Source organism: Zonotrichia leucophrys, chromosome 2 (genome assembly GCF_028769735.1).
Source record: "Zonotrichia leucophrys gambelii isolate GWCS_2022_RI chromosome 2, RI_Zleu_2.0, whole genome shotgun sequence".
Lineage (NCBI taxonomy): Eukaryota > Metazoa > Chordata > Aves > Passeriformes > Passerellidae > Zonotrichia > Zonotrichia leucophrys.
In genome coordinates, this window is record NC_088171.1 from 55,966,939 (window position 1) to 55,992,132 (window position 25,194).

The window sequence follows — 25,194 nt, forward strand, 5'->3', positions numbered from 1 at the left end:
GATACAGCTGATAAGGAGCTTCTTAGCTTTAAGAAATTTCTGAACAATGCAAGTGTAGTGCAACTTCCCCTTATTCATTATCAATAAGTGCAGAGGCTGAAATGTGGCACTGTGCTTCAGTGCAGATGTTTTCTTTTCTGCTTGGGCTTTTCACATGTCTCTTGTCCAGCTGCTATCTGAGTGTTTCCCTCAGCATCTTCTCCATCTCATCTCCTGTGCAGCTCCCTATTGCTATACCTATGCCAGAAACACCTTTCAACTGCCCTCTCTGCAGCAGTCCAGCTCTTGGGAAAGCGACTCAAAATCCTTCCTTCAAATATGACATATTTGAGTGACCGCATTATGGATATCATGGATCGCATATGCATGTCATATCACTGGATTGTGTCGTCTACTGCTACTTTTAGGTTATAGATTTTCTCAGAAACAAATTAACTTGTTCTATGGATTGTGTAGATCTAATTTGGCCTTTGGTGTGACATTGTTGCTGGGAAGCAGATACTGTCTTTCAGCTGGCTACTTTGGCAGAGTTTTTTTCTCAAAAGGGTTTACATCCAGCTCATGACAAATATTTTCTGTCCATTTTTCAATATCTTTACATTTTATCATTAATGTCTCTTGTACATCCAAGGATAGAAGACTTTTTTTGCCTTTGCACAGGAAGGAGAGAGTCTTTACTGCAACACTTCCCATTCCTGGTTATTTCCTTTGCCCTAAAACTGTGGAAGCAATTCCTTTCTGCCCTCATGCAGTGAGATCCTGTGTGACCTGCAGCAAATGCCACTTTCTATCTGAAGTCCCCAGCAATTTTAAGGGCTGTTGAGCCTTTAGACTCCAGCAGAAGAGGGCAATGCTCAATAGTTACCAAATACTTTTTCAATATTAGATGCCTATTTCAAAATTCCAGTTCAAGACAAATGTGGAAAGTTCATTGTCAAACATATGGAATATATCAGCCACAAAATTAGGTTAACGTAGCAGAAATTATGTGCTTTCTGAGTTAAAAGGACATCTAAAAAGAAAAGCCATTTTCTTCTCATTAAGAACTTAAAAGTAAATCCTACTTAAAAACTTTAAAATTCTTTCTAAAAGTATGATAGAGCAGTTTTAGGAGATCCCAAGAGCCTGCTTTAAAGGCTCTTTCTGCCCAGTTTCCTCTATAGGCCTTTGTCAGGTTACAGAGTTTTGTCTGATGCTGTCTCCTGATGTTCAGCCCATGCTCTATCACTCTCCCAGCCCACAGCAGCCAAAAATCCTGTGAAGCCTTTGACGTAAATGTGATTTTTTGCTGTTCCATCACATAAAAGCAACAAACCAAGACGCAAAAGAGAAGCAAAAAAAAACACCCAAACCAAACCACAGAAGTCCCCACAAGAAACCTCACCAAAACCTAGCTTCTGCCTACTACCTGTGAGACCAACTTGATGGTAACACTTCAGTGCAAGAACCAGTCGTACAGGCTTGGCAGGGGTCAAGGTGAAAAATCGATGCTTACTTGTCATTTAAAAGGATACAGACCAGAGCAGTGATGCAGAGCTACTGATCCTTGCAACTGCTGCAGAGTGTACATAGAATTTTTTTTTTACTGGAGTAGAGACACATACAAGTTTTTTAATGCAGACCATTATTTTTGCCTCAGTGAGCTCCTGTGCCTTCAAAAATAGCTCAAAGAAAAGACCCATGTAATTTATGGGGAGCCTTTTGATATTTGGATTCCCCAAATCAGCAAAATTAAGTTATCTTTCTTATTGTATCTTCTGAGTTTCCTCCTTTTCCAAGCTCCACACACAATAAGGTTTTTGACGAAAAAGGAGCGATGATCGGACTACTACTCTAGATCCTCTTTGGCAGAAGGAATTTTGAAAAGGTAAGAAAAAAATGTTGTAACAGTGCACATTTTCCTTGTTAACCTTCTTCTCTATTTCAGCTTTCCAACACCAGCAATTCCAGAAGAACCTTGCATTCCAAAAAGCAAAATTTAATCTGGCATTTCTGCTACTTTTCCAAAGACCTGCTGATCACAACACATGCAGGGCTAGAAAGCAGTTACTCCCCTGAAGTCTATCTTAATTTAATTTGGTTCCTCCCTTCTGTAACACACCTGCCCTATGGTGAGTGAGACATATCCTATTAGTCAATGCAACGTAAAGATCTGAAAGAAGTATGGGTATATAGTTGAGAGATTGTAGTATAGATGCTAGTATACATATGGAATGCAGGATTGAGGTCTCCAGCAGTATGTTGCCAGTTCTGGGAAATTTGTAACTCTTTGTTGAAATGACCCAAGGAGGCAGGGAATAGCTAAAATTGATGAATGTTTAAATGTTCATTCATTTTAAGTGGGTAACCATTCACAAATGACAGCGAGTTTAGTTACCAGGGCAGAAATGTGAACCCCAGATGACACAGAGCTAAATGTGTGGCCTCCTAAAGAAGCTTCTGATCATATTGAGATATAATAGTTCCAATCCCCACTTACCCTAGTGGGAACTCATTCTAAGATCTCTTATCTGTATAAAATGACCACACAGCAGTTTGTCAAAACAGTGTTGACAAAATGCAATTTTTACATAGGCAGTAGTCAAAGGCTTGATAGGCTTGAGCTGGAGTCCTAGTTTGGAGTGTACACAGGACACAGTTTTGTCATAGGACTCTGATTTTAGAACTGCTTTTTAACAGCCATTTAGAAAGCCATGGTCACACATCGTTTCTACTTGTTCTGGTACCTTTCTTCATATTTGCCTGTGAACAATTGACAGTTAAATACCTCTGTACGGTGTCTCATTCATTTGAAAATATCTTTTGGCTCAGAAACATGATCATAAAAATACTGTGTGCATGTTTCCCACATTTAGTTTTGTTCCTTATTAGTTTCTAAGGTAAAAATCTACCTTATAAGAAATTCTCTTATAAACTCAGCCTACCATTCAGGAATCCAAATACCTTCTGCTTTAGTTGTTAATCAACACTAGTGGTGAAAATGCAACAGCCCATATTTTCCCCTGCCACAACTTTTCCTTCAAGGTTAGATGTAACACATAGTTAGGGTTAACACACTGGCCCATGCATTTTGCAGTTCATTGTCAACACTGCTTCTAAAAGGAAATAACCAAGCTTATTCTTTGCTGTTTTGTCTCTGCAGGGCAGACAAAGAACAGAAGCAACAATAGCAACAACAAAGATTTGATATCTAAGCAGATATTATTTAAAGGCAGTGACAAAATATTTTTAAACGGCTTTTTTATTATTATTCAGTGAGATTCATTCTCTTTGTTTCAAATACTTATGATATTTTAGTGTTTATGCATAGTTTCTGTAACAAAGTAAAGATTCTGCATTTTTTTCTATTTTTGTCCCCAAAATAAATAATGTGCAGTTTTGCCAAGGGAAAAATAATTATTATAAAAATAATAAAATTCCATAATAATTTTGTTAATTTGGAGATGTCACTCATAAGTACAGATATGAATAAGCTGAAATAATAATTGTTCAATAATAAAGAGCCATAACACAGAAATACAGCATGAAACTGAAACATTAAAGGATCTTGAATATAGTTCCAGTCTTTTATTTTATATGGTAATCTCTAGGTTATGCATTATCTCCCCTGTTCTAATGATGCAGCAACCTCCTATAATTTCTTTTCAACAAGGAGTAGCTGTGACTTTTTGGGGAAAAAGCATTCTGCTCCAAAACCATGTGAAGAACTCTGTTCTTGGTGTATTACAAAAAGTATTAAATAACATGCTCTGTCATCTAATAGAGAGAAGTTTTTGATTCTATAATATAAAAAGTAGTAATTTTTCTTTAGCATCTGTGTATATCTGTTGCCTCCCCACAGAAGCTTGCTAGAATTCTTGACATTCAGCTTCAAGTACAATATTTACTCTGCCCCATGCTTATCTCCATAAGCACGGTGAATGATCTGCGTTTATCCAGGCCCCAGCTTCTGGTGATGGAGGAGGGTACAAGCAGCTGACACTGTGACCCTGAAATTGCTCTAGCCTTAGAGCAAACAAAGCCTTCTGCTGAGCAGTTACAGAGTTTAGCAGAGGTTTTGGCAGTTTTTCAGGATTTTAGTTTTTTTTTTAGTAGAATTAGCTTCAACAGAGAGATGCTGCAGAGGATACTGCCACCCTTCTTACCTCTGCAGGCATGACTTCTGTTTCTTGAGGGTGAGGAAGGGGTGTGCAAAGCAGGTGCTTCAGTAGAACATATTCTTACAGAAATACTGTGCTAGACCATGAAAGCCATCACCCTCTTATGCTGCCCTAAAGACACCTTTGCAACACCACTCCTGTGCTGCAGTGAAGTTATGCTTGTAATTGTAAAGAGCGAGGACAGAAGTAATGTCAACCTGGCTTCATCAGGAGTCCTAGAAATATATACAGGCATTCTTCCAACACTGGTGTCGGCAGAGTACTTCCATGGAAAAGACATGTCTTTGTTTTGATGAAATGCAGAGTGCTAAGAAAGGGATGTGTTTAGATACCATTTCCCATCCTCTGCATCAGCAGTCCATTCTGTACACATCCTGGAAGCTGCTCTGCTAATATATTGGCTCCTGATATGATGTCTGAAGCCCTTGATCAATTATTTTTGCTAATTTGCTTGGCTCAGAACAGACGGAGCTTTCAGTAAAATAAGTGCTGACTCAAACATTCTCCGCTTTTTCTCTGGGTGTGTTTGTATACATATTTGTGTGTGATAGATATATAATGATGTGCTGTCTCTGCATCTAGAGCCTGGTGGTTTTCTCTTATAGTCTATGTCAAATCACCAAGCACAGGTCTTAGGGGTCATGAAACAAACCTCCCTCAAGAATCAGTATATCACTTGTAATGAGCTGAGTATAGCACCCAATAGCAAGCAAGAAGTCATGTCATTCTACTAAAGCAATAACTTTTCCCTTTCCTCCAGGACAGTACTATGACCTGGCATTTGAGGGGCAGTAACCATATCATGGGGTCGTTTTCAGCCCAGCAGTTCATCCACAGGGCTGGAGAAAACCTTACACCACTGGTGATGGGGGCTGCTGTGGGGGTGAGCTGCTCTTTGATGGCAGACACTTCTTTAGTATCCTATTACCAATTTGTAAAGGTAGCTGATTGCCCAGGTGGGGTTTTATTTGCATGTCTGGCTTTTGTTTGGTTTGGTTTGGTCTTTTAGGTTTTTTTGTTTGTTTGTTTGTTTGTTTGTTTTTGGCGGGGGTGGGTGTGGGTGTGGGGGGGTGTGTGTGTATGACTATGACAGTATGCAAATATGAGTGCTCTGCACCCCAGGAAAATGGCAAGGAATGGAGGTAATTTTTAAGGAGAAGCTGGATAAGCATGGAACAGTTATGGTTCTTGATGTAAAGAAAGTCACCAATTCACAAAGGAATTTGATTACCTCTATCCATTATACACACACAGTGAGTGATCGTGCTACTAACCATCTGTCATCTATTTCATTTGCATCATCAACACCTGCCCTGTTTATCTGCTGCATTCTTTTCTTCTCTGAATTCTTACACTGCTTTAATAAAATACAGAAGTGTTATTGTTAAATAACAATTAATTTACAATCCTCCACAGAGATCGTATTACTTATATTTCAATTTAGCTTCTAATGACCTGCTTTCTTGCAAAATGACTTAATTCTGGTGTCAAAGATTAGTTATTAGACATTACCCTGATGCACCAGTCATGTACTGCTGAGACAGCCAAAGCAGCTCTAGGTGTTCCCAGTCATTAATCAGAACTCAGAGACATTTTCCCTATAACTCATTACAGAATGTGATTTCATCTGCCACTTTAACTCTTTGCTTTACTGAGTATTTTAAATCTACTTTTCTTTGTTGTTTTCACAGTTTGGACCTTCAAGGGGGAGAAAATTATTGGAAGTCTAATTGCTTTGGAAAATACCTGTTGTTGCTTGTGTTTTCTGCTGGCCCTCTGCTGAGAAATTGATTTTGTGTCTCAACTGCTATGTGAATGGGGCTTAAAAAGCAGGACTTCTTATCCTCTACATTGGTTTTGGGAGAAATTAACACAATTGGATTTTCCACACAATTACAGCATGGAATATACATTCCTTCCACTGACAAGAGATGGCATTTCAACAATAGATGACAGAGGCCAAGCTGCTTCCATGGGAGTGCCTTGGGAAGGCAGCTCCCACCCTCTGCCTCCTTCCTGGGCTTAGCAAAAGCAGTTATGAAGCAAGTGGACAAATCCAGCCAATTCTTACAGCATCAGCTGGGTTTGTGAGCATTCAGAAGAATGGCTGTTTTTGCAGTTTGCACATTGGTGTTTCATACACAAAATATTATGTGCAATCTAGGGTAGGGCCAAATTCTACATTCTCACCATATTCCAAGCAAGGGTTGGCTTTTCTTGCTCATAGACTAGTATGGCCTCTTCCTCCTTCACAAGGGGTGTAGCACTTTACTGAGAGTAACCTTATTTGTGAGGCATTTGCAGGCTGTGATTTGCAGAAGGTAAGGATCTTTGAAAAACATTATAAAGCACTGCTCTGTGTCTTTGCTTATAGATTCTGTGACACATAAGAGAAATACTTGCCATTTCATTAAATCCCAAATATTTAGAACATTTCAGCAACTAGGGCATAAAAATTTCATATATTAATGAATGGATTATACATAGAAATTAAACCTTTAAACAATTTATGTCAACTTCAGCTTTTTTCAGCAGACTACTTTTAAAATGCATAACAAAATTAAAACTTTGAGCTTATAAAAACTCATTTATGAAGATGGCACAACTGTCAGGATTTAACATAGAAAAGGTTATTTCTTTTATTCACAGCCAAGACTATATGCTGCAGTACAACTTCCAATAAAATTTTATTTTTAGCATGTCTAAGTGGTGCAATTGAGAGTGGGTGAAATTTTTTACTTTCCCAAATCTGTCTGTTGAACACTGAAAAGATATGTAATGCTATAAAATAATGTCTCATTTGACTTCTTGACAACTGCATACCATGCTGGAAGAATAAGAGATGCTCTTCATTCTCCTAAAGCACAGGAATTAGCTGTAGAGTGAAAGCTGATGAAACTTCAAAAGCTGTCTTATAAGAGGTAGGATTTTTTTTCACAGTAGACTATCAAGGTACATGTGAATAGTACACTAGACAAACTCTTAACAAGCATTCTATGAATGATCAAACTAAACTATGAGGGCCTAAGAATAACTTCCTTTGGGTGGCAGAGGTGGGACTTTGTTCTTCACATACTGTGAATGCTAAAGTCATACATAAAACATTTTGCTAGGTGTGTTCTATTTTCATAGCTTATAATATTTGCAGATAGAATCAATCTGAAACATTATTATCTTAAATACTGAGAGGATCAACCCTTTGGACAGTATAATGTGTCTCTTTGTATGAACATCCTTAACAGTGCTGTTTCCAAATGATAAAGACTAATTGTTTCAATCAGACTAATAAATAATTCATATTTAGAAATAGTTTCTACACAGGGTGATGGAGACAGGTCATAGAGTAGGCAATATCCACCTAGAGCCTAAAATGTCTTCAGACATAATCCTAAAATAATTCTTTTATTATTAAAGATAAATTCTTTTATTATTATTAAATAATAAAATAAATGTTTTCAAATGGTGAAATGTTATGCTTTCTACTCAGGCTGCACATCATCAGCATCCAGATCAGGAGTTATGCCAAAGTAGATGCAATCTAATATGGAAATGAGATGTTGGCCTTGATATTGTGTCATTCTTTTGAATGGGATCACCTGCACCCATATCTCCTAAGAGGAAATTTCAAACAGAGTTAGCTCCTTAAACCTTCTAATTAAAATGAGAAATCCCCAGGCTTCCATGAGTCAGCCTCAGAAAAAGATTATTAGGAATTTAATAGGGAAAATATCGCATCTCAGACCATCTGTGACCCAGTGCTCTGTGAGAATTTAAAGAAAACTGGAGGGAGGAGGTGCACGCTCCAAAGCACACTCTAGAAGTATTTTGTTGGAGCTGCAATAAATCAACATAGTTAGAGTACAACCTTTTTCAGATTTAATTACTGTTACATAATTATTAGCAAAACAGTCTCCTCTGAAACTGTAGAATTCATTATATCAAAAATCCCCAAGCTCCTAATGGAATTTATGAGCTAGGTACTCTCTTCCTAGCTCTGGCAAAATGCAATAAGATGCATTTGATTTTGTCTCCAGCAATATTTTGAGTGGGGGGAGCTATTCTATTCTATTCTATTCTATTCTATTCTATTCTATTCTATTCTATTCTATTCTATTCTATTCTATTCTATTTCATTCATTTTTGGGGGGAAACTATTCCCTATTTGCCTTTTTTAATTATAAAACATGTTCATTTTCATTTTTACACTTTTCTTCTCCCAGCATAGAATCTAGACATAACCACTCAGGGACAGATATTTTCTCCCCTTTGTTGAAAAGGATTCACATCTCATTTTCTCCATCATTCTAGTAGCTACTGATTGAACTATAAAGTATGGGTTCCCTCATGGAGATGCCAAAGGACAACATTTTTATTGTCTTTCCCCAGACATTTTGCTATGAATACAGTTTCAAAACTTGCCAATGATGTGAACAAATTGCCACCAGAGAAGACTCTTCGGTGCCTATCTCGGGGAAACCTGGGGCCAGCCCCTTCCCTGGCCATTGCTGCCTGGCTAGAGACTTTGACAGCTGCCTCCTAGCTGCTCTGTAGGACAATGGAGAGATTGCAGGATGCTCTGACAGACAGGCTGACCTCTAAGTTCATGACATTGCTTCATACATAGAAGCAGTAGGAGGCATTTCCCTCAGAGAGCTGAGAGCACAAGTGAAGAATGGTAATGGCCACGGCTCCTTTAGAGTCACATTATTTCACAGCTGGTGGGACTGGGCTAAGGAAGAAGCAAGGCCTCAGTTCGATCAGATGAAAAAACTACAGCAATCCTCGCTTTCCTGTTTCTTCCGTCAGTCAGGAAACTGCAATTCTTAGCAGAACAGTGCTAGCACAGCACATCCATCAGCCCTGGGAGGTACTCCAAAGCTAAGTGGGTCTTTAGTTTCTTGTGAGCTCATGAGGCACAAGTCTAGGAAAATTATCATTGTATGTTAAGGGGTAACTCGCAGATAATCAATGCTTTTGTGCCACAGCACAAAGCTGAAATTATATTTACCTGTTGAAATTGATGTGATAATACTGCCAGATGGAACAAGAGCCGCCTGCTTTTTCTTGAGCTGCATAAATTTGAGGCACCAGACAGTGACTGGTCTTCCAGCATTTACCCACTCCAAAATACTATATTGTTGTTGTATTAGTTGACTTTCAAAATTGCAAATCTTATCCTGGTAATTTTACATATGTGCAAAGTTTCTTAGCTGAATCCAATTTTTTTTACCTGTAGACATAATTGATGAGCTAACACTTCCCTGAAGGTTTAAACCAGTGCCTTACAAAAGGTGACATGCTAAGCCATACTGGGTCAGGTACATTGGGATATTCACTTTTGCTCTGCATTTAATATAATTCAATTATCTTCAAAGATATTACAAGTTGCAAAAAAATACAAATTAATTTTGTGTAACACTTTTATGTTATCTGTATCCTACGTTTAATAAATTATGCAACTACAATACTCCAAAAGAGAGATTAAGGAAGAAAACAAGGATGAATATGGACCCTCTTTCCTATAAGAGGGCCTATACCTCCTATTATAGAGGGCCCCTCTATAGTATAAGAGGGCTCAAGGATCAGGATGTGCATTTCACATGGTGTCAGCTGAAGTAAAGTTTGCTGCACTACATTTCTAATAGACAATATATGAATAGATGGTTTAGAGAGGAAGAGAGAATGATAAAGACACCTTGAAACTGGATTTCCAAATTAAGGAGGAGTCAGTATATAGATGTATATTTTTAATTTTCTTTTATTCTCTAGGAATAAAAAGCAGTTGCTTGAATTGTTCTGGAGAAATATGTCTTGAGATGATCACAAGGAGAAATTACAACAGTTAAGGAAAGAAGAATCTATAGTGTAATACTTGTTGGTGAGCTGATGAAGAAAACCTGGTATATAAAACAGAAGATAAAGACAGGACACAAAGAAATCTTAGTACCATCCATGAAGTTGTTTTTGAATTCAGAGAGATCCAGATCTAGCTGCTTATCTAAATAAATCTTCTTCTGAAGCATCTCACTGGAAAAGTGTACTGAGCTTATTTTCTTGGGCACATCCTTACTGTGTGAAAGATGGGCTCAGGAGGTGTATTGGCATGGAGGCAGAGGGCATGATTTGGGCAGTTATGTGTTCCACTGGGTAGAGCATTGGATTGAGGTTTCAGATTCTTGAGCAAGTTACCATAGCTTAATGAGGTCCTATGTAGCAGCTGAGCTGTTGCAAATGTAGGGTAGCACATGCTAATTTAAACAATTTTCACTGGGGCTCAGCTGATGCATGGCAGCCATTAGGCCAAGTCACACATCTGAAATCTGATTTAAGGAATCTGGGTTCAGCTTGGTTCAGGAAGTGGATCACTAGGTTTTTGCCCAGTTTGTAACTTCTTGGGACAGCCAGTTCATCTTGGGTTTTCTCATGTGTTTAAACTGTAGTAATAGTGCCAGCTCACAAATACGGGGTGTTCTGAGGGAAATAAAAAAATAAGGGAATGTCATAAGAATAAGATGTTTGGACTTGTTATTGGGAAGAAGTGTGAAGAATGTTGAACTTTGGTGGAACTAAATGCAAATTTTTATTCTTGTCACCATTAATATTTGAGTAAATCCAGTGTGTTTAAAGGATCTTTGCTGGTATGACTGAGGGCAGAACCTTGCCAAAGTGAACCAGCCCTTGGTTGGTGAGCATTTATAACCTCAGTTGAGATTTGTCATATTTCCTGGGAAGTGCTGGGGAAAGGATGGAAAATCAGGAAATGTGAATTTTATTTACCACTTGCTAACTTTGGAACTTTGAAAAGTATCATGTGTCCCTATCCTCTCAGGAAAGATGAGAGCACAAATGTCCATTTTTATTTTTTCCCAATATGGTATGCTTTTAATAATTTAATATTGTGAATTTTGTTTTCTCTCTTGTTTGAAATTAAGGTCTCTCCTGTGGAAGGATTTTATTTCGTATTTGTGTGCTAATGTGGCACTCCAGACAGCTATTATGCTCAGAGCTGAAACAACATCAAGCCGCTCCTTTAATACTATCAGTAAATATTTTTCTTGGTTTTTTTCCCACAAAGTGGTACTCTAAGCATTGTGTCAGCTCTCCATGTGACAGATGCTCTTACAGGTAAAAGAAAAGTGTCAGTATTTACTGCTTACTATAACTATTTCAAAACAATTTAAGAATCACTGAATCCTAAAATATTTATGCATTCATGTCAGTTACAGTATTCTGCCACTATTTATTACATAGATTGACACAACACATGTATCGTCAGAATTACGATTGCCATGATAATTACTTGAGGGAATAACTCTGTAAAGAAAATGTGAAATAAAACCATAGTATTGTGTGCAGTGATTAAATATTTTTGTGGTTATTTATTCTATAGTTATTGGGGTTGCTCATATATCAAAATGTTTGATCCAAAAAGTAACATCTTGCTGCAAAAATTATAACCGTATTCTTACAATAGCACTTTTGGAAATGGCAAAGGACAATGCTTTTTACATTCTCACAGTCCATTTCTTGTCTTGCTCCTATTTTACAAAGGACTGGAAGACAATAAACTCACAGATTTCAACAAAACACATCTGATATCACTCCTGTGTGCATTTACAGAGGATGATAATCTGGAGCAAGATTTGAAGCCCTGGATTTTGGGGTCCTCCCTTGGAAATATATGCAGCCTTTGCCTAGTTATTCATCAGACTAAAGATTTTCAAAAGAGCTGTGCTAGCCCCCTCAGCTACTGCTTCTGTGCTGGCAGAAGCAGCTGTCTCTTACCATTATGCCTGGAGGAAGCAGTGGCATTTGCCAGCAACTCCCTTTGTGTCAAACTCATTTTCTACATTCTCTTATTTCATTTGCATAGTCAACTGGTCCTTACGCCTCAAGAAAATCAAGAGAGCATGTGAGGAGTAAGTTGTTAGAAATGGAGGTGCATGAACAGACCTCATTATATTCCCAACAGATCTGCCAGCTCACGAGAACATAACAGCAGAGAGAGACTCTCTGTACTAACAGTTGACAGTACTAAAATAAAGAAGGCAGCTCCCCCGCTCCCTCACATTTCAGGAAATCATTGTGTAAAGGCAGTGAAATATATCAGTGAGTCCTCTCTTCACTGTAATGCCCTTCTGGTGGACAGGGTTTATTGATGTCAGGAGTGCTGGAAAGAGTAGGAATTAAGCTATAATGGGCTGCCTGCTTCTATTTTCTTCTCTCCATCTGTCTCACTTCTTTCACAGTAATTTAGTCTGGGATTGTCCCACAATTGCAGGTTAGAAATTAGTCAAAATACCCTGAAATCCTAGAATAGCCTAGATCAGAGACTTGTTTCATTGAATACTTTCACAATCAGGGTTCAGCATTGTTAGTGCTTTGATCTCCAATGGCTTTTCCTCATCTGTGTCTAGCCTGGCTGCAATGGTATGCTGATGCCTTTGCTGCCCAGGAGAGGTCTGGCAAAGATATTTTCCAGGAGAGGAAATATATATCTATGTATGCTGTGCTTAACAGAACCACCACTCTGAACCACCACCAGTTAATGATGTCTCAGGTGTGTCTCTGAAAAGTAGTCATTAAGAACCTTTTTCTCATTCTTCTTGAGTAGCTCCATGGACATTTGATAAACCTGACCTCCTAATTCTGATTGTGCTCAAGCCTTTGATAGGTACTTCCAGGTTGTTACTTGATGCACTGTAGTCTCACAATGTGAAAGCCTCTTTTTCTGCCCCAGCCCCATGCCTTCTCATTCTGAGTTGTGATATAACTGGCATTGTGCTGAATGTGGTTGCCCAGGTATAAGTGAAATCCATGACAAACAATGCCAAACCAAAACTGATGCTGACTTATCAAAAAAGCATCAGTTACACTTGATGAAAAAATAATTCTGTGCCTATGATTTTGGCCTTATCTACTGTTGATGTTGATTACTACGCCACAGCTGCTGCCAGTTGGAAGAAAAGGAGAAAGCATGCTGGGGATCTCTGACAACTTTATTAACCCCAGAGATCAGAAAGCTGATCAGAATACTTCCAACAAAGCAAAAATACTTTGAAATATCTTACTTTGGTTATAAGATGTACTTCATTGAATGAGTTTTTTCAAGAAGGAGAAAGAGGGAAGGTATAAGTAATGTTGTGACCTGTGCAAGCTTGCAATCTAGTAAATAGAGCTGTGGCATGGTTTGCTAGTGTTCATGGCCTGCTCTTATTTGGAAAGAACATGGTTTATTGCTCTTGCTCTTAGTCAGGTAGTTCATCAATCAGACTTGAATCCAGGGGTATAAATCCACTGCAATCACTCTCCAGCAGGCTTTCTTAAGTAAAAATGAGCTAGGTGTTGCTGGAATTTGGTGTGGTTGAAGAAGGTAAGAGACATGACTTTGAAAACAGGAGCTGTTGCTCATTCAATCATGAAAATGTTCTGCAACAAGATTACTGATAATGAAATGCATGTGCAGCATATTGCCTTTATCTAGTTGATGTGTTCAAGCTAATCACAGTTCATGCACAACTCTGGGTACATTATGCAAAAATTCAGCTGTACCTCACAGGTGATCTATATATCCTTGTCAAAATTCAGACTTTTCAGTTGTTTTAAAGTTTTGTATACTTTTTTTAAAGCTCTGTAAAATTGATGTTGTAAGATTATATTTTGGTTCTGTTGCCTCTCAAGGAGATACCGGATGCTTAGTGCTTTTAAAAATGTGCCTTCATGGTTAGGAGCATGAACTGGTAAATAGCAGTTCTGACTGTGGGTGCTTTTTTTTACTAAGCACTGGTTATATCTGTAGTTATGTGAATGAGTGTAGATATTCCTCAGTCTTAAGTAGGATATGATAATCTCAAGAGGTGTTAGCGGTTTGGGACTTTTTGGACTGTTGTGCCATGTAGGAACCACCTTGAACAGCCTTTTTCCCAGTAAGCACAAGCTGATTTTGTATGCCTACAGACCATTCTGCAAATGAGCCTCTGTAGTGACCAGGGAACCTAAAATTGAAGCCATATGGAAACTTACTGTGCATATTAAATTGCATGCAGCAGTGTTAACAACGTTTTGATTTGTGGCTGCAAGTAATAAATGAATTACATTAATTTTGTAGCTGCAAGCTAATTTATCCAGAATTACTTTTTAATAACCATCACCGTGTTCACTGGTAAGATTTAAATATACTTAGGAAAAAGTCTGAAGATGTTTTCTTGGAAAAAAAATAAATGCTAGATTCAAATTTGAGACTGGGTTTATTTTGTAATTCTCTAGGTATTTAAAAGTAAATTGTCACAGAGCAATGGAGTGGGCTGGAGATCAGATTACCTCTCCATAACAAAGGAACTGGGGTAAATCAGATAAAATGGACAAATCAAGCAAAGATTCTGTTTTTTCTACTACTACCTTCACACATACTGGCCAGCAGAAGGGAAGGGGCAGGTGTAACACTGATCTAGGATATCTGAGCAGAGATATCCCTCTTTGTGCACAGTCCTTCCTTGAAAATAACTTATCCCTTTGTGGGGGAAGAGTTTCTTCCCAGACAACTTGTTGGTGACTTTAAGAAGGCAGAGAATGTTAGTGAGTGTATGCTTGTAGTCTGGGACTGCCAGAAATATATGCGGCCCCTTATAAAACATCTTCTCTTATACCTTGATTCATTAACATATAATATAAATAATTAATATATTAAAACTAATTCTGTAGTGTTATTTTTGCCCAGAAGAATGCTAAATTTAAAGGGAGGATTCATCCCAATACATGGATAGCAAAAAGAGTTAAGGGAATATGACCACAGTATCAGTGAGATACTGTACTCAAGCAGTATCACTCACAGTTAATCACTCATGGAGACCACTAGGCATATCTTAATTGAGGAGCTTTTCCATAAGGCTGTGCCTGTGGTGGAGACCATTACTCATGGCAGTCACCATTTTACAGAAGGTGCTGACATCTGTGTGAGTACCTGAGGGTACAGGGAACCCATGTGTGAGTAAGATGTGGGTGTATGATACAGCGGCGCAATCTCCTCTCGGGCGTCTTTAGCAGGTTCAGCTGTTTGAGGTGGCTGTGAATCCAGCACGAATGCTGAAGCAACTGTTATGGGGTAGATGACCTACTGTGGGTAGCGACCAGCTCACTCAAAATGGGGATTGGCAGAGTGGTATTTGGGACATATTGTCCAGGCAAAGCAGACTGGCACCCCAGTTCACGTATAAAGTGCCTGTCTCTGAGGAGGTAATTAGCTGAATTTGTTGTGACCACAGAGTTGCTTTGTCCTCGCAGAGGTTTCCTCATCTGTGTTTCTGCTGGGTGCTGCAGCGCATCTTGCATTGAATTATTACTCTATTCACTAGGAAAGATGTTGCCATACTTCTCATGGTGTCTATTCACATCCTGCAACAGTCATTATGCCAGGGCTGTGTTTCTGTTGCTGCAATATTTGTCATTCTGATTTCTGGGCTTAGTTATAGTAAGATTCTCCTATAGTGAGAGTGTGAGATGTGGCACAGGGACAGGTTTATCCTTTTAGCTAAGTTTCTATTATTTAATCAAAGGGAAAAACTGAGAGTATAGTAAGAATAAGAATATATGAAATTTAGGAGTAATGGGAACATGATGGCTATGGCTAATTTGAATCCATGAGATGGAAACTTGTGAATCCAAACACCTGACAACTTGTGGTTGTACATATTGAATGGCTATTCATTCACTGTCTTACCACATTAATAAATTTTCTGGAATTTTGGCATAAAAATATTTATAACTACATGCATTCAAATGATTTTACTCACTTTCTGGTGGAAACCCGCAAAATCTGTCCCAATAGGTGTAGGTGTGCCTTTGCATGTAAACAGATGGATGTGAACTAAAATGGTTATTATATCTATTGTGGGGAAAATATGTACTTTTCTAAAGTAATGCCTGTTAACAAGCTAAGCCCAAGAACAGCTCTCCTTGTAAATCCAGGTGGAGAAGGCTTTTCGTCATGGCTGACATGAACTTTCCTTTAGAATTTGGGAATGAAATCTCAATTGCTTTTATTGAAATTAGCAGGAGTCCTGCTTCTGGTGTTTTCCATATCTTTTCTTCCTACAGGCACCTCTCCCCATGTGGGGCAAATATTGACTAACATCCTTGTGGGCCTCTCCCCGGGTTCTGAGGAGAGTCCTGTCAGAGTCTCTTTGTTTGCAAGCTATCTGCCCAACAAAAATGTCATTTCAGTTGCATCTAAGCATTCTGCATTTGCTCATGTGTAAATAAATAACACCGTGGATAAGGCCATGCTTATCTTCCCATGTGATTTAGACTGCAGTCTGGCATCTGCTGAATTCCAACAGAACATGAGTGGACCCATGTCCTCCGTTCCTGCTTTCATGAGTACAAAATTTATGCTATAATCTGTGGTTGTGCCTTTATTCTCTATCTGTACAAGAACTTTCAATTCAGCTGATTATTAGATTTTTCAAAGAGAATGTCCAAGCACTTCAGAATTAATGATATTTACCATGTAGGCATACTTATAGATCAGGAAATGTCATCAATTTCAAAAATAACATTTCACATACTAATCAGTTACAATTTAAAAAAAATCCTAAGAGGGGGGGAAAACCCTCAGACCAGCTTAGCAATGTTCTACAGTAATGCAAAAACCCCTCAGAGTATCAGAAAGTACAGTGTTCACAAGACTGGAGTGAGGATGAGAATATACTGAATATCCTATAAAAACAAACAATTGTAAGCATCACTTTTTTTCCAGCAAATATTTTTTTAACCTCCTGAAGTAGTGCAGATTTTCAGCTACAATTAGATATGTTCTACATACATGGCGTAGAATTAAATCATCCAAGAATAGAATTAAATAATGCAAGTAATGCAGTTACAGGGATAAATGTGTAAATGTAAGGAGCAAGTGACAAGGAAACAGTCAAAAGAAAATGGTGTTTTGGGGAAGTAGGGGGAGGAAATCTCTTTACCATTCTGTAACAACCTTTGCTGCTGTTGTCAATTTAAAGCCTGTTGTGAGTCATAGGAACTCCACACTGTAGGCATTACAAAAAAAAAAAAAACAACAAAAAAACCAAAACAACAATAACAACAACAAAAAAACCCAAACCATCTCCCCCCCCCCAAAAAAAAAGAAAAAAACCAAAACCAATGAAACCAAAACCTCTTTTCCCCCCAGAGCTCTTTTGCTTGTAAATTTCCCTTTCCCTTTTCCCAGCTCTTTCTTGCACATCTTCTGAGATGAGGGAAAAAGCTCTGCAGGAAAACATGCCATCCTTTTGGCATAGCATAGATTTTTGTGTGTGATGATTTGCTGTGGTCTAATTGTGTGGTGGGGAAGACTTGGGAGTGTGATTCTGCATGGCAGCCCTGTGTACTGTAGTTAGATTTGTATCAGTGAGATACGACAGGTCTGCCCTTGAGATTCTGCAATGGCACAGTGCCAGCTGTTCACCACGCTGATCTGTGTCTCTCCAGAGCAAAATCAAAACCTGCTGCCATGGTTCAGCTCTGGGTCAGACCCACAGCCAGATTACTGAGGGTTTTTTGTTTGTTGCTTCTTAATTTGAAAATTGCTGAAATTTTGTAAGGGAAGCTGCTTTCCTGATAATTCAGCCTAAAGCAGCACTATATCTGCTACTTATGCATCAAAGGCTGAAGGATTTTGGTACTAATATTAAACCTGCTTTGACCTTGTGACCATAAAATAAAACCACTGTTAAGCTAGATCCACAATCTATTAAGCAAAACCATGCAAAGACCCTTTTTTTTTTGAAAGATTCTGCCATGTATTGCACTGGAATTTCATTTATCTTTGTTGATGGCATTTCACTTAATTGCTGCTATTTGAGAGCCCTTATAAGCAAGGCAGAGAAAGAAGAACAAAGTAGGGACAAAAATGGAAAAGGGAATTGCTAGTATAGAAAAAAATTCCCATCATGTTTGTGCAATCTCAATACATTTTAAAAATCTTTGTAGAAATAGCTATGAAATGAAAAAATGAAGACAATCCCAAAGGCACCATAGTCAGGATGCGTCCTAAAACAAGGGTATCCCTACTGTAATTCGGAAAAGGTTTGAGATCTCCACTAAGGTCTGGCAAAGCAGTGGATGCCCCTCCCTCTCTCTTTGTGCTCTCACTGGGATTTGTAGGACTGGGGCTTGGGCCACAGGTTTTAAATTGTAGTGTGGATGAGGCTTTTCTTGGCGTGGTCCCACCTAGTACTACCCAGTGTATCCTCCTCAGTGATTACTGATGAGTCCTGTGTTGCAGAGGAAAGAGTGCTAACATTACAGCACACTGCTATGCCTCCTGGCCCTTTCTGCAATTCAGATGCATCTCTGTCTTCAACGAGACTGGAACATTATCTAACTTTTATTAGTTTTTATTAAAAATTACTTTCCTTGCCCTCTTCTGACACATTTGGACAACTTTTTTATGTTCTCATATTAAAAACAGATATTAGGTCAAATGGATGATTAATCTGAACCAGTACAGCCATTCTTAAATAATTAGTGTGTTTCCAATATTTTAAAAAATCCACATTGCTTTTTTAAAAATCACACTAAATGTTACTCTGGGAAATAGTAAATGGCAAAGAGTTCCACTGTGTAAAAAAGCCACATATTAAATAGCTCTTCTTTTGACAGCTTTGGGGTTTCCATCTCTAAAACTGACAGTAGTTTTCAATATTTTTGTGCTAAAGGACACGGAACAATAGAAATTTCTCACCTAATTTTTCTGAAGCAGTTGTTCTTTTACATAATTCTATCGTCAAAAAATTGAAGGCAGTGAAGAGGAGAACAAGACACACAGATCTGACCAGTTTTGTTTTGCTGTACGAAAGGGATTGAAAGGAGACAAACCTCAAAAAGTGGAGATAATGAGTAAGAAACCCATTGTCTTTTATTCCTGTGATTTTAAACGACCAGACCTTTATTAGTACTCAGATTTTTTCCCTAAAATAGGCATCTTCAAAGACTTTTAAAAATCATGTCAGAGGTTGGAGCACCTTTTTATTCTGTGACTGGCCAGTGAAGGATCACAGAAATGTTTGTTGTGCACGTAAAAGAAGGTATGCAAGAGAGCCTGCTGTCAAGGGAGTTTCCTACCTCCATATCTCTAAATAATCCATACCCTCCTAGAAAGAGAACATTGAAGGGTTTTTATACCATCTCAATATTTTCCTATTACTTGTTCCATTATTTATTGTGGAGTGACTTTCCAACTTGCAATGCCCTGAGCAAGTGTGGTTCTTGCCTTGAGCTACCGGGGGGGGGGGGGAACTGGCTGCAAACTGCCTCCCCATCTGTTGTGGAGTGAGGGAGAAAGATCTGAACTGGCAGGGAAATTTTTTTCCCCTTTTCCCTTTGTCTCTGCTGCCAGAAGGGGAAATAGGAACTGGCCCATGAGTTATTGAGTTAATATAGGGCCACAGAATTGGAGATGCTCACATTGCAGAGCCTCAAGACTGAGCACCCCTTGGGTTCCTGTTGGATGTATTGCAGTGGGCATTTCCTTCCCTTGCTGGAGGACTCTACGGCTGCCTCCTCACACCACTCTCAGCTTATGCAAAGACCCTCCCCCTGTGCAGCAAGACAGCTCTGAAATACTTGGTGAACTTTCAGCCTCCTAGAAGAGGCTTCTCTTAGTAAAATTGGTTAGACAAGTTTGTTGCCAATGCTAAATGGGGCGTATTGGCCTCCCCACAAATTATCCCCTGTTTCTGGGCCCTCTTGCCTACAGCACCTCATGATATATTATTATTTCTCAGTGTGCATGAATCTGTGCCCAAGCTTCCATGCTTTCACTTTGTCAAATGGCTTCTTCCCCCTTCTCTCTCCCATCACCTTTCCATGGCATGTCAAATATCAGCTAATTCTGAGTAACAGTAAATGCAATCTATTTTAGGGTCTTCTTTTCTCCCAAATCCCTCCTATATTCAGTGCAGAATACCCGGGGATGCTTTTGAGTTGACAGTCATCACCATCACCTTTCATCCAAGGTGGAAAGTGGCTGCCTGTACCTTCCATGCCTGACCCTGAGGAAACAGGGGATGATCCTGAGCCAAACCCCTGAAATTTGGCCCAAAACTGCTCCAAAAGACTCCATTTTGGTGTCATATTTGTGCCTAGGGAGGATATTGGTTGAACAAAATCCCATGCTTGTCCCTCTACCTCTGCAAACGTGGAAGCATTTAGACCCTGATACAAACTTTGGGATATGTTATCATTTTCCTTTGAGGGCAGCCTGGTCTTACTTAGAAGAGATGAACATCAGGTTGTGGTTGTCCTGAGGGAGCTGCAATGCTTGGCAGGGCAGACTGTTTACAGCAAGTATTGCTTGTGACATTAGGCAAATTATCAGGAGAAATTGGCCCATCCCCACTTTTTGTCCAGCTGTGTACTCAAGTGAGGCCGTGAGATTGATGTGTATTAACAAACTGTGGCTCTGACTGTGATTCAGCCAGGAGCTTCCAACTTGCGTGTGAAATTTACACCTTTAATACAGCTTTTAAAAAAGTATTCCCTCTTCATTTAGAGCAGAGTACTTTTGCTTGTCAGACAGCGGCTGTTTTCCATCATAATAAAGAGGTCTTGCTCATTCAGAGGTTTAAAGACTGTTGGCTTTCAGATCAACAGTTCATTCATTTTATCATTCATCAGTTTATAGATAAATAGCTCTAGCTGTTTAGAAAACAACTGAGGCTCAGCTAAGCTAAACTCTTAAGGTGTGTGGGACTGTGCAGACCTCTGTAGCTGCAGAACTAATGTGGGTTGCATACATATCCGTAGTTTACTGGTGCTGTTTTTTAATTAACACTAAGTTTAGCAATGTCCAGGAATTCTTTTTCTCTGAAGTCCTTGTAATTCTCATGCTCCTGCCATTCCCCCAACGAGCTAGAGGAGCAGCTAGTGTCCTGTGTGTTAGCTCAGGGCTCTTCCCCATATGAAATTTGGCATTTCATTGAGATATAAAGTTGCTTTCTTGCCATAACCTGTTATTTCATTTAACACACAGCTAATTATGTGGTATTTTGAATCTACTGCATCACATCATCCTTCTGAAAATAGCATGAGGTTCACCCTGATGATTCTTGACTTCCTACCCCAGATTTAAGCATTATGAGTGTCCTGGGAAAAAAGGTGTGTAGACAAGACCAAAGGCAGCTGTATACTGCGAAATAATAAATACCAGACAAAATACACACAGCTATAGTATCACAGCTAATAGATGTATTTTAAAAGTGGAAACATCTATCTTTAATTGCATGTCAAGTATGTAGTGAGAAACCACAGTTATACATTTTTGTAACAAACCTTTACATCTGAAGTCATAATAACACAAATAAAAAGTGCTTATTATATATGGTCAAAATAACTGAGGCAAATTTTTGACAACATCTTCTAAATATAATCATGTGGCCCCTGTCAGCAACACTCTAAAATCAGGCTGAATAATGTCAATGACAATAATTTTTTTCCTTAGTTTACCAAAAACCAACAACCCAAAAACTATTTCGCTTTCCTGTTTGCCTTTTTTTTTTTTTTTTGCATAGCTTTCAATATTGCTGCCCCCTCACCTCTGCACATTGCAAGCCCATCTCAGTTCTGGATAATTACTTTAAAATTCTTAATATTTTTAATCCAGCTCTCCTTGAATACATAATATATATTTTCTACCAATTATAAATACATAATTTTTATCAATCTGATTTCAATAACATGCATTTGTATAATTACTATACAATCAAAATAGACACTGACTTCACACAGTGTGTACGCTTTTATTTCAGTAATATTGTTCAGACACACTGCTCAACAAATCAAATAAATAGGGAAACAAAAAGTTAAAAAGGAGGGAGAAAACCTCTGGGAGGAAACATATTCTCACAGTGATTACAGGAAAAAAATACTTACAATAAAAAGGGTTTATTAATACATAGAAAATCTTCACAATAGTTGAAACACACTTTAGGAACTAGTAAACATTTTAAATAGAATTGTGCCAATTACGCAGTGCCCAAGCATCTGCTTGCTCTTAATTAGATGGGGAGGTGAATGACCACTGTTTATTTTCATTTTCCTCATTAATTATGAAAAACTGCATTCAATTCATCTTGCATGGTGAGAGACTGGCTGCGCAGATGTAAGTCATAAGGGAAGTGGCTCTCTGTAGGCAACCTGAACATCGAGCTCTGCCCAAGGGGACCCCTGGGTGGCACTGCACAGTAATGCATGCCATAATTGTAATTTTTGCCATAGTCCAAGCTTTCCTCTTGCTTCAGGGAAAATATCCCATTATAGTTAATCGGGGGAGGACTTAAGGGGCCTTCAAACTGTGGGCTGGCGCACTCAGGGGATGTGCTTTCGTAGAAGGACTCGTAAGTGCTGCAGTAATTGTATGGTTTCATGGACTTAGAGTTGTCGAGAGTCCCATGCCCTGGGGGGGTGCCAAGCTCCGGGCTGTGGTAGGGAGGATAGAAGGTGGAGTAGGGTGTGCGGGTATGATGGGCACCTTCACCTGCCTGCCCCATCAGGAAACTTCTGGCATTCAGCTGCAGGCATCCTGCCACCAAGTTTGTAGTTGGCTGGGACAGACCCTTGCACAAGTTTTGGACAAAGGTGAGCAGGTCAGGTCTCTTCCCAATTCGCAGTATTTCAGAAAGAGCCCAAATATAGTTCTTAGCTAGTCTTAAAGTTTCTATTTTAGACAGTTTTTGTGTTTTAGAATAACAAGGGACAACTTTCCTTAAATTGTCCAGAGCATCGTTAAGGCCGTGCATACGGTTCCTCTCTCTAGCATTGGCTTCTTGACGCCTGAATTTAATCCTTTCCATCCTTATCTTGCTTGTCTTTTTTTTCCTAAGGCCCCTTCGCCTTGGCAGGCCATTCTCATCCTCCTCTTCTCTCTCTTCCTCCTCTTCCTCTTTTTCTGTTTCTTCTCCAGGAGATCTTTTAATATTCTTTCCTCGGAGGATGATCTGCTTTGAAAAGCTTTCTGTGTTCTTCATTTGCTTTTGGTCATCACTTTCTCTGGGAAACTTTCTACACATCTGGGATTCTGGCATTACAACAGACTCATCAAATGGTAGTGTTAACATGGTTCTACAATCTTAAGTTACCTGAAAGAATGCCAGCAGAATGTTTAAATATTTCCATTTTTAAAGTTTTCCGACTCACACAGACAGCCTCATGCACCTTATTTGTGTCTGTGTGTAAGCTCTTCTAAAAAGAGAGTGTGTATGTGTGTATGTGTGTGCGTGTATAAATGCTCAGTCTATATTTTTTAATACAATGGCAGTTGCAAATGCCCATGTTTAAAAAATAATAGCTGCTGAGAATTCTAAAATCACTTGAAACATTTGACCCTGCAACTAAAAAGCCACATTTATCACAAATAAGTATGGAATAAATTCATATTTTAAATGTACAGTTAGCTCCCTGCTCATTTTTTTTTAAACAAATCTTTCAAACTCTCACCATCATGGAATTCAAAGAAATGCAATACGTGACAAAGCACTACAAAAATTTCATTAATCCAAATTCCCCTGGGTGGAAAAATGAGGAGAGGGAGTGCAGTTTTAAAATTCAAAAAAAAGTGCCATATCTCTATTACCTGATGGTAAATATTTTAAAATTACTTTTTGACTTATACTTCAAAATTGTGGGGTTTTGCTCTCCACATTTCTTCCTTTATGTATCAAGATATTAAACTTTAGTAAGTTACAGTGGCTGAGAAGGAAAAAAAATTAAATATACCCCCCAAATCACTCAGCTAGTAATATAATTCAAAACAAAGCATTTTTTCCGAGTTATTTGTATTAAAATCACATAATACTTATTTCATATTAAGACAAAAATCAGAATTATTTAACCCTAAACGTATTCAGGTTAGAGTTAGGAAATAAAATCTCCCTACCTCTTTTTTTCTCCCTTTTTCAAGCAAAAATTCTATTTGATATTATCTGTTTTTTGTTAGAATCAACTTATTTGCTTTTTTTGTTGTTCTTTTCTCCTTTTTCTTTTCTTTCCCATCAACTGGGGGGGAAGGGGGGGAGGTGAAAAATTCCCTGCCCGCTATAGCAGTGTTTATGTTCTGCGAGGCTCAGATGTCTTCCTCCAGCTCTTAGCTGACAGGAGCGGTCTGTAGATTCTGACTGCAATCCTGCACGTGTGCTCAGAATCCAGCCTGGAAAGGAAAAATAATTTCCTTTTCCCAATTACTTTGCTTTCATTTGCAGTTTGGGAACAGCAAAAGCTTGTATCCCACGGACTTCAAAGAGACAAGCAAAGTAAATGCAGGGACTTTTAACAGAACAAAATTAAACAAAAACCCCAGTCAAAGACTAACTCTATCAGTACTGTCTACACATTTGCAGTATTACATAAAAGCAATGAAAGTTTGTAATTGCATCAGAAGAATAAAATGGTAGGAGTTACTAGACAGCAAATAGCATACACAAAAAACAAGACAATGATACTGTATCTTTAAACACTTGCATGCACACCCAACACCAATTGAAATATATCTTTATTTGTATTACCTTAGCTTTTTATTTCATTCAACAATCAGTTTTCATTTTTTGCCTTCCAAATCTTTTCAGTCTGAATGTCGCATCGTCTGCTGGAGTCTAGATCTGTGTATATCTGCACTATCTCATTGATCTCTAAAAAGTGACATTGATGCCAACTGCCAGAGCTGGTACCCATGCCATCTGCTAGTGACGTCACGGGGCAGAGAAAACCACGTGAGCCTTTCTCCTGGGACCTTCATTCTGCACTGATCATCTGGCATCCCTCTAAGTGGGTACCAGCATTCATGTATCAACACAGAAGGTTAGACTGATAGAAAAAAAGAAAAGAAAAAAATTCTGCACCAGCATTTCACATACAGTAGGTGCATTTCCACTGTGGTTGCTTCTTTTTAGCAGTCTAGCTGCATGGATAGACGTGCCAGCATTTGGTGCTATCCCTGCCTACAGGTACAGCTGCCCTCTGGCTGTTAATATGGCATTGTTTATACGAGAAA

General features: G+C 38.7%; 1 protein-coding gene across 2 annotated transcripts; it reads right to left on the reverse strand.

Moving 5' to 3' along the window:
- Positions 1–21,378: 21,378 nt before the first annotated feature.
- Positions 21,379–24,859, reverse strand: NEUROD6 (neuronal differentiation 6). 2 transcript variants are annotated; one of them, XM_064703393.1, is made up of 2 exons: positions 24,710–24,859; positions 21,379–23,287 (listed from the first exon to the last, which is right to left on the reverse strand). In XM_064703393.1, the coding sequence occupies exon 2, from the start codon at positions 23,264–23,266 to the stop codon at positions 22,253–22,255; it is 1,014 nt and encodes a 337-aa protein (XP_064559463.1). In that variant the 5' UTR covers positions 23,267–23,287; positions 24,710–24,859; the 3' UTR covers positions 21,379–22,252. The 2 variants fall into 2 exon arrangements, with proteins under 2 accessions (XP_064559463.1, XP_064559462.1); XM_064703392.1 differs by having other exon boundaries at positions 21,379–24,354; positions 24,710–24,853.
- Between the last annotated feature and the right edge of the window lie 335 nt (positions 24,860–25,194).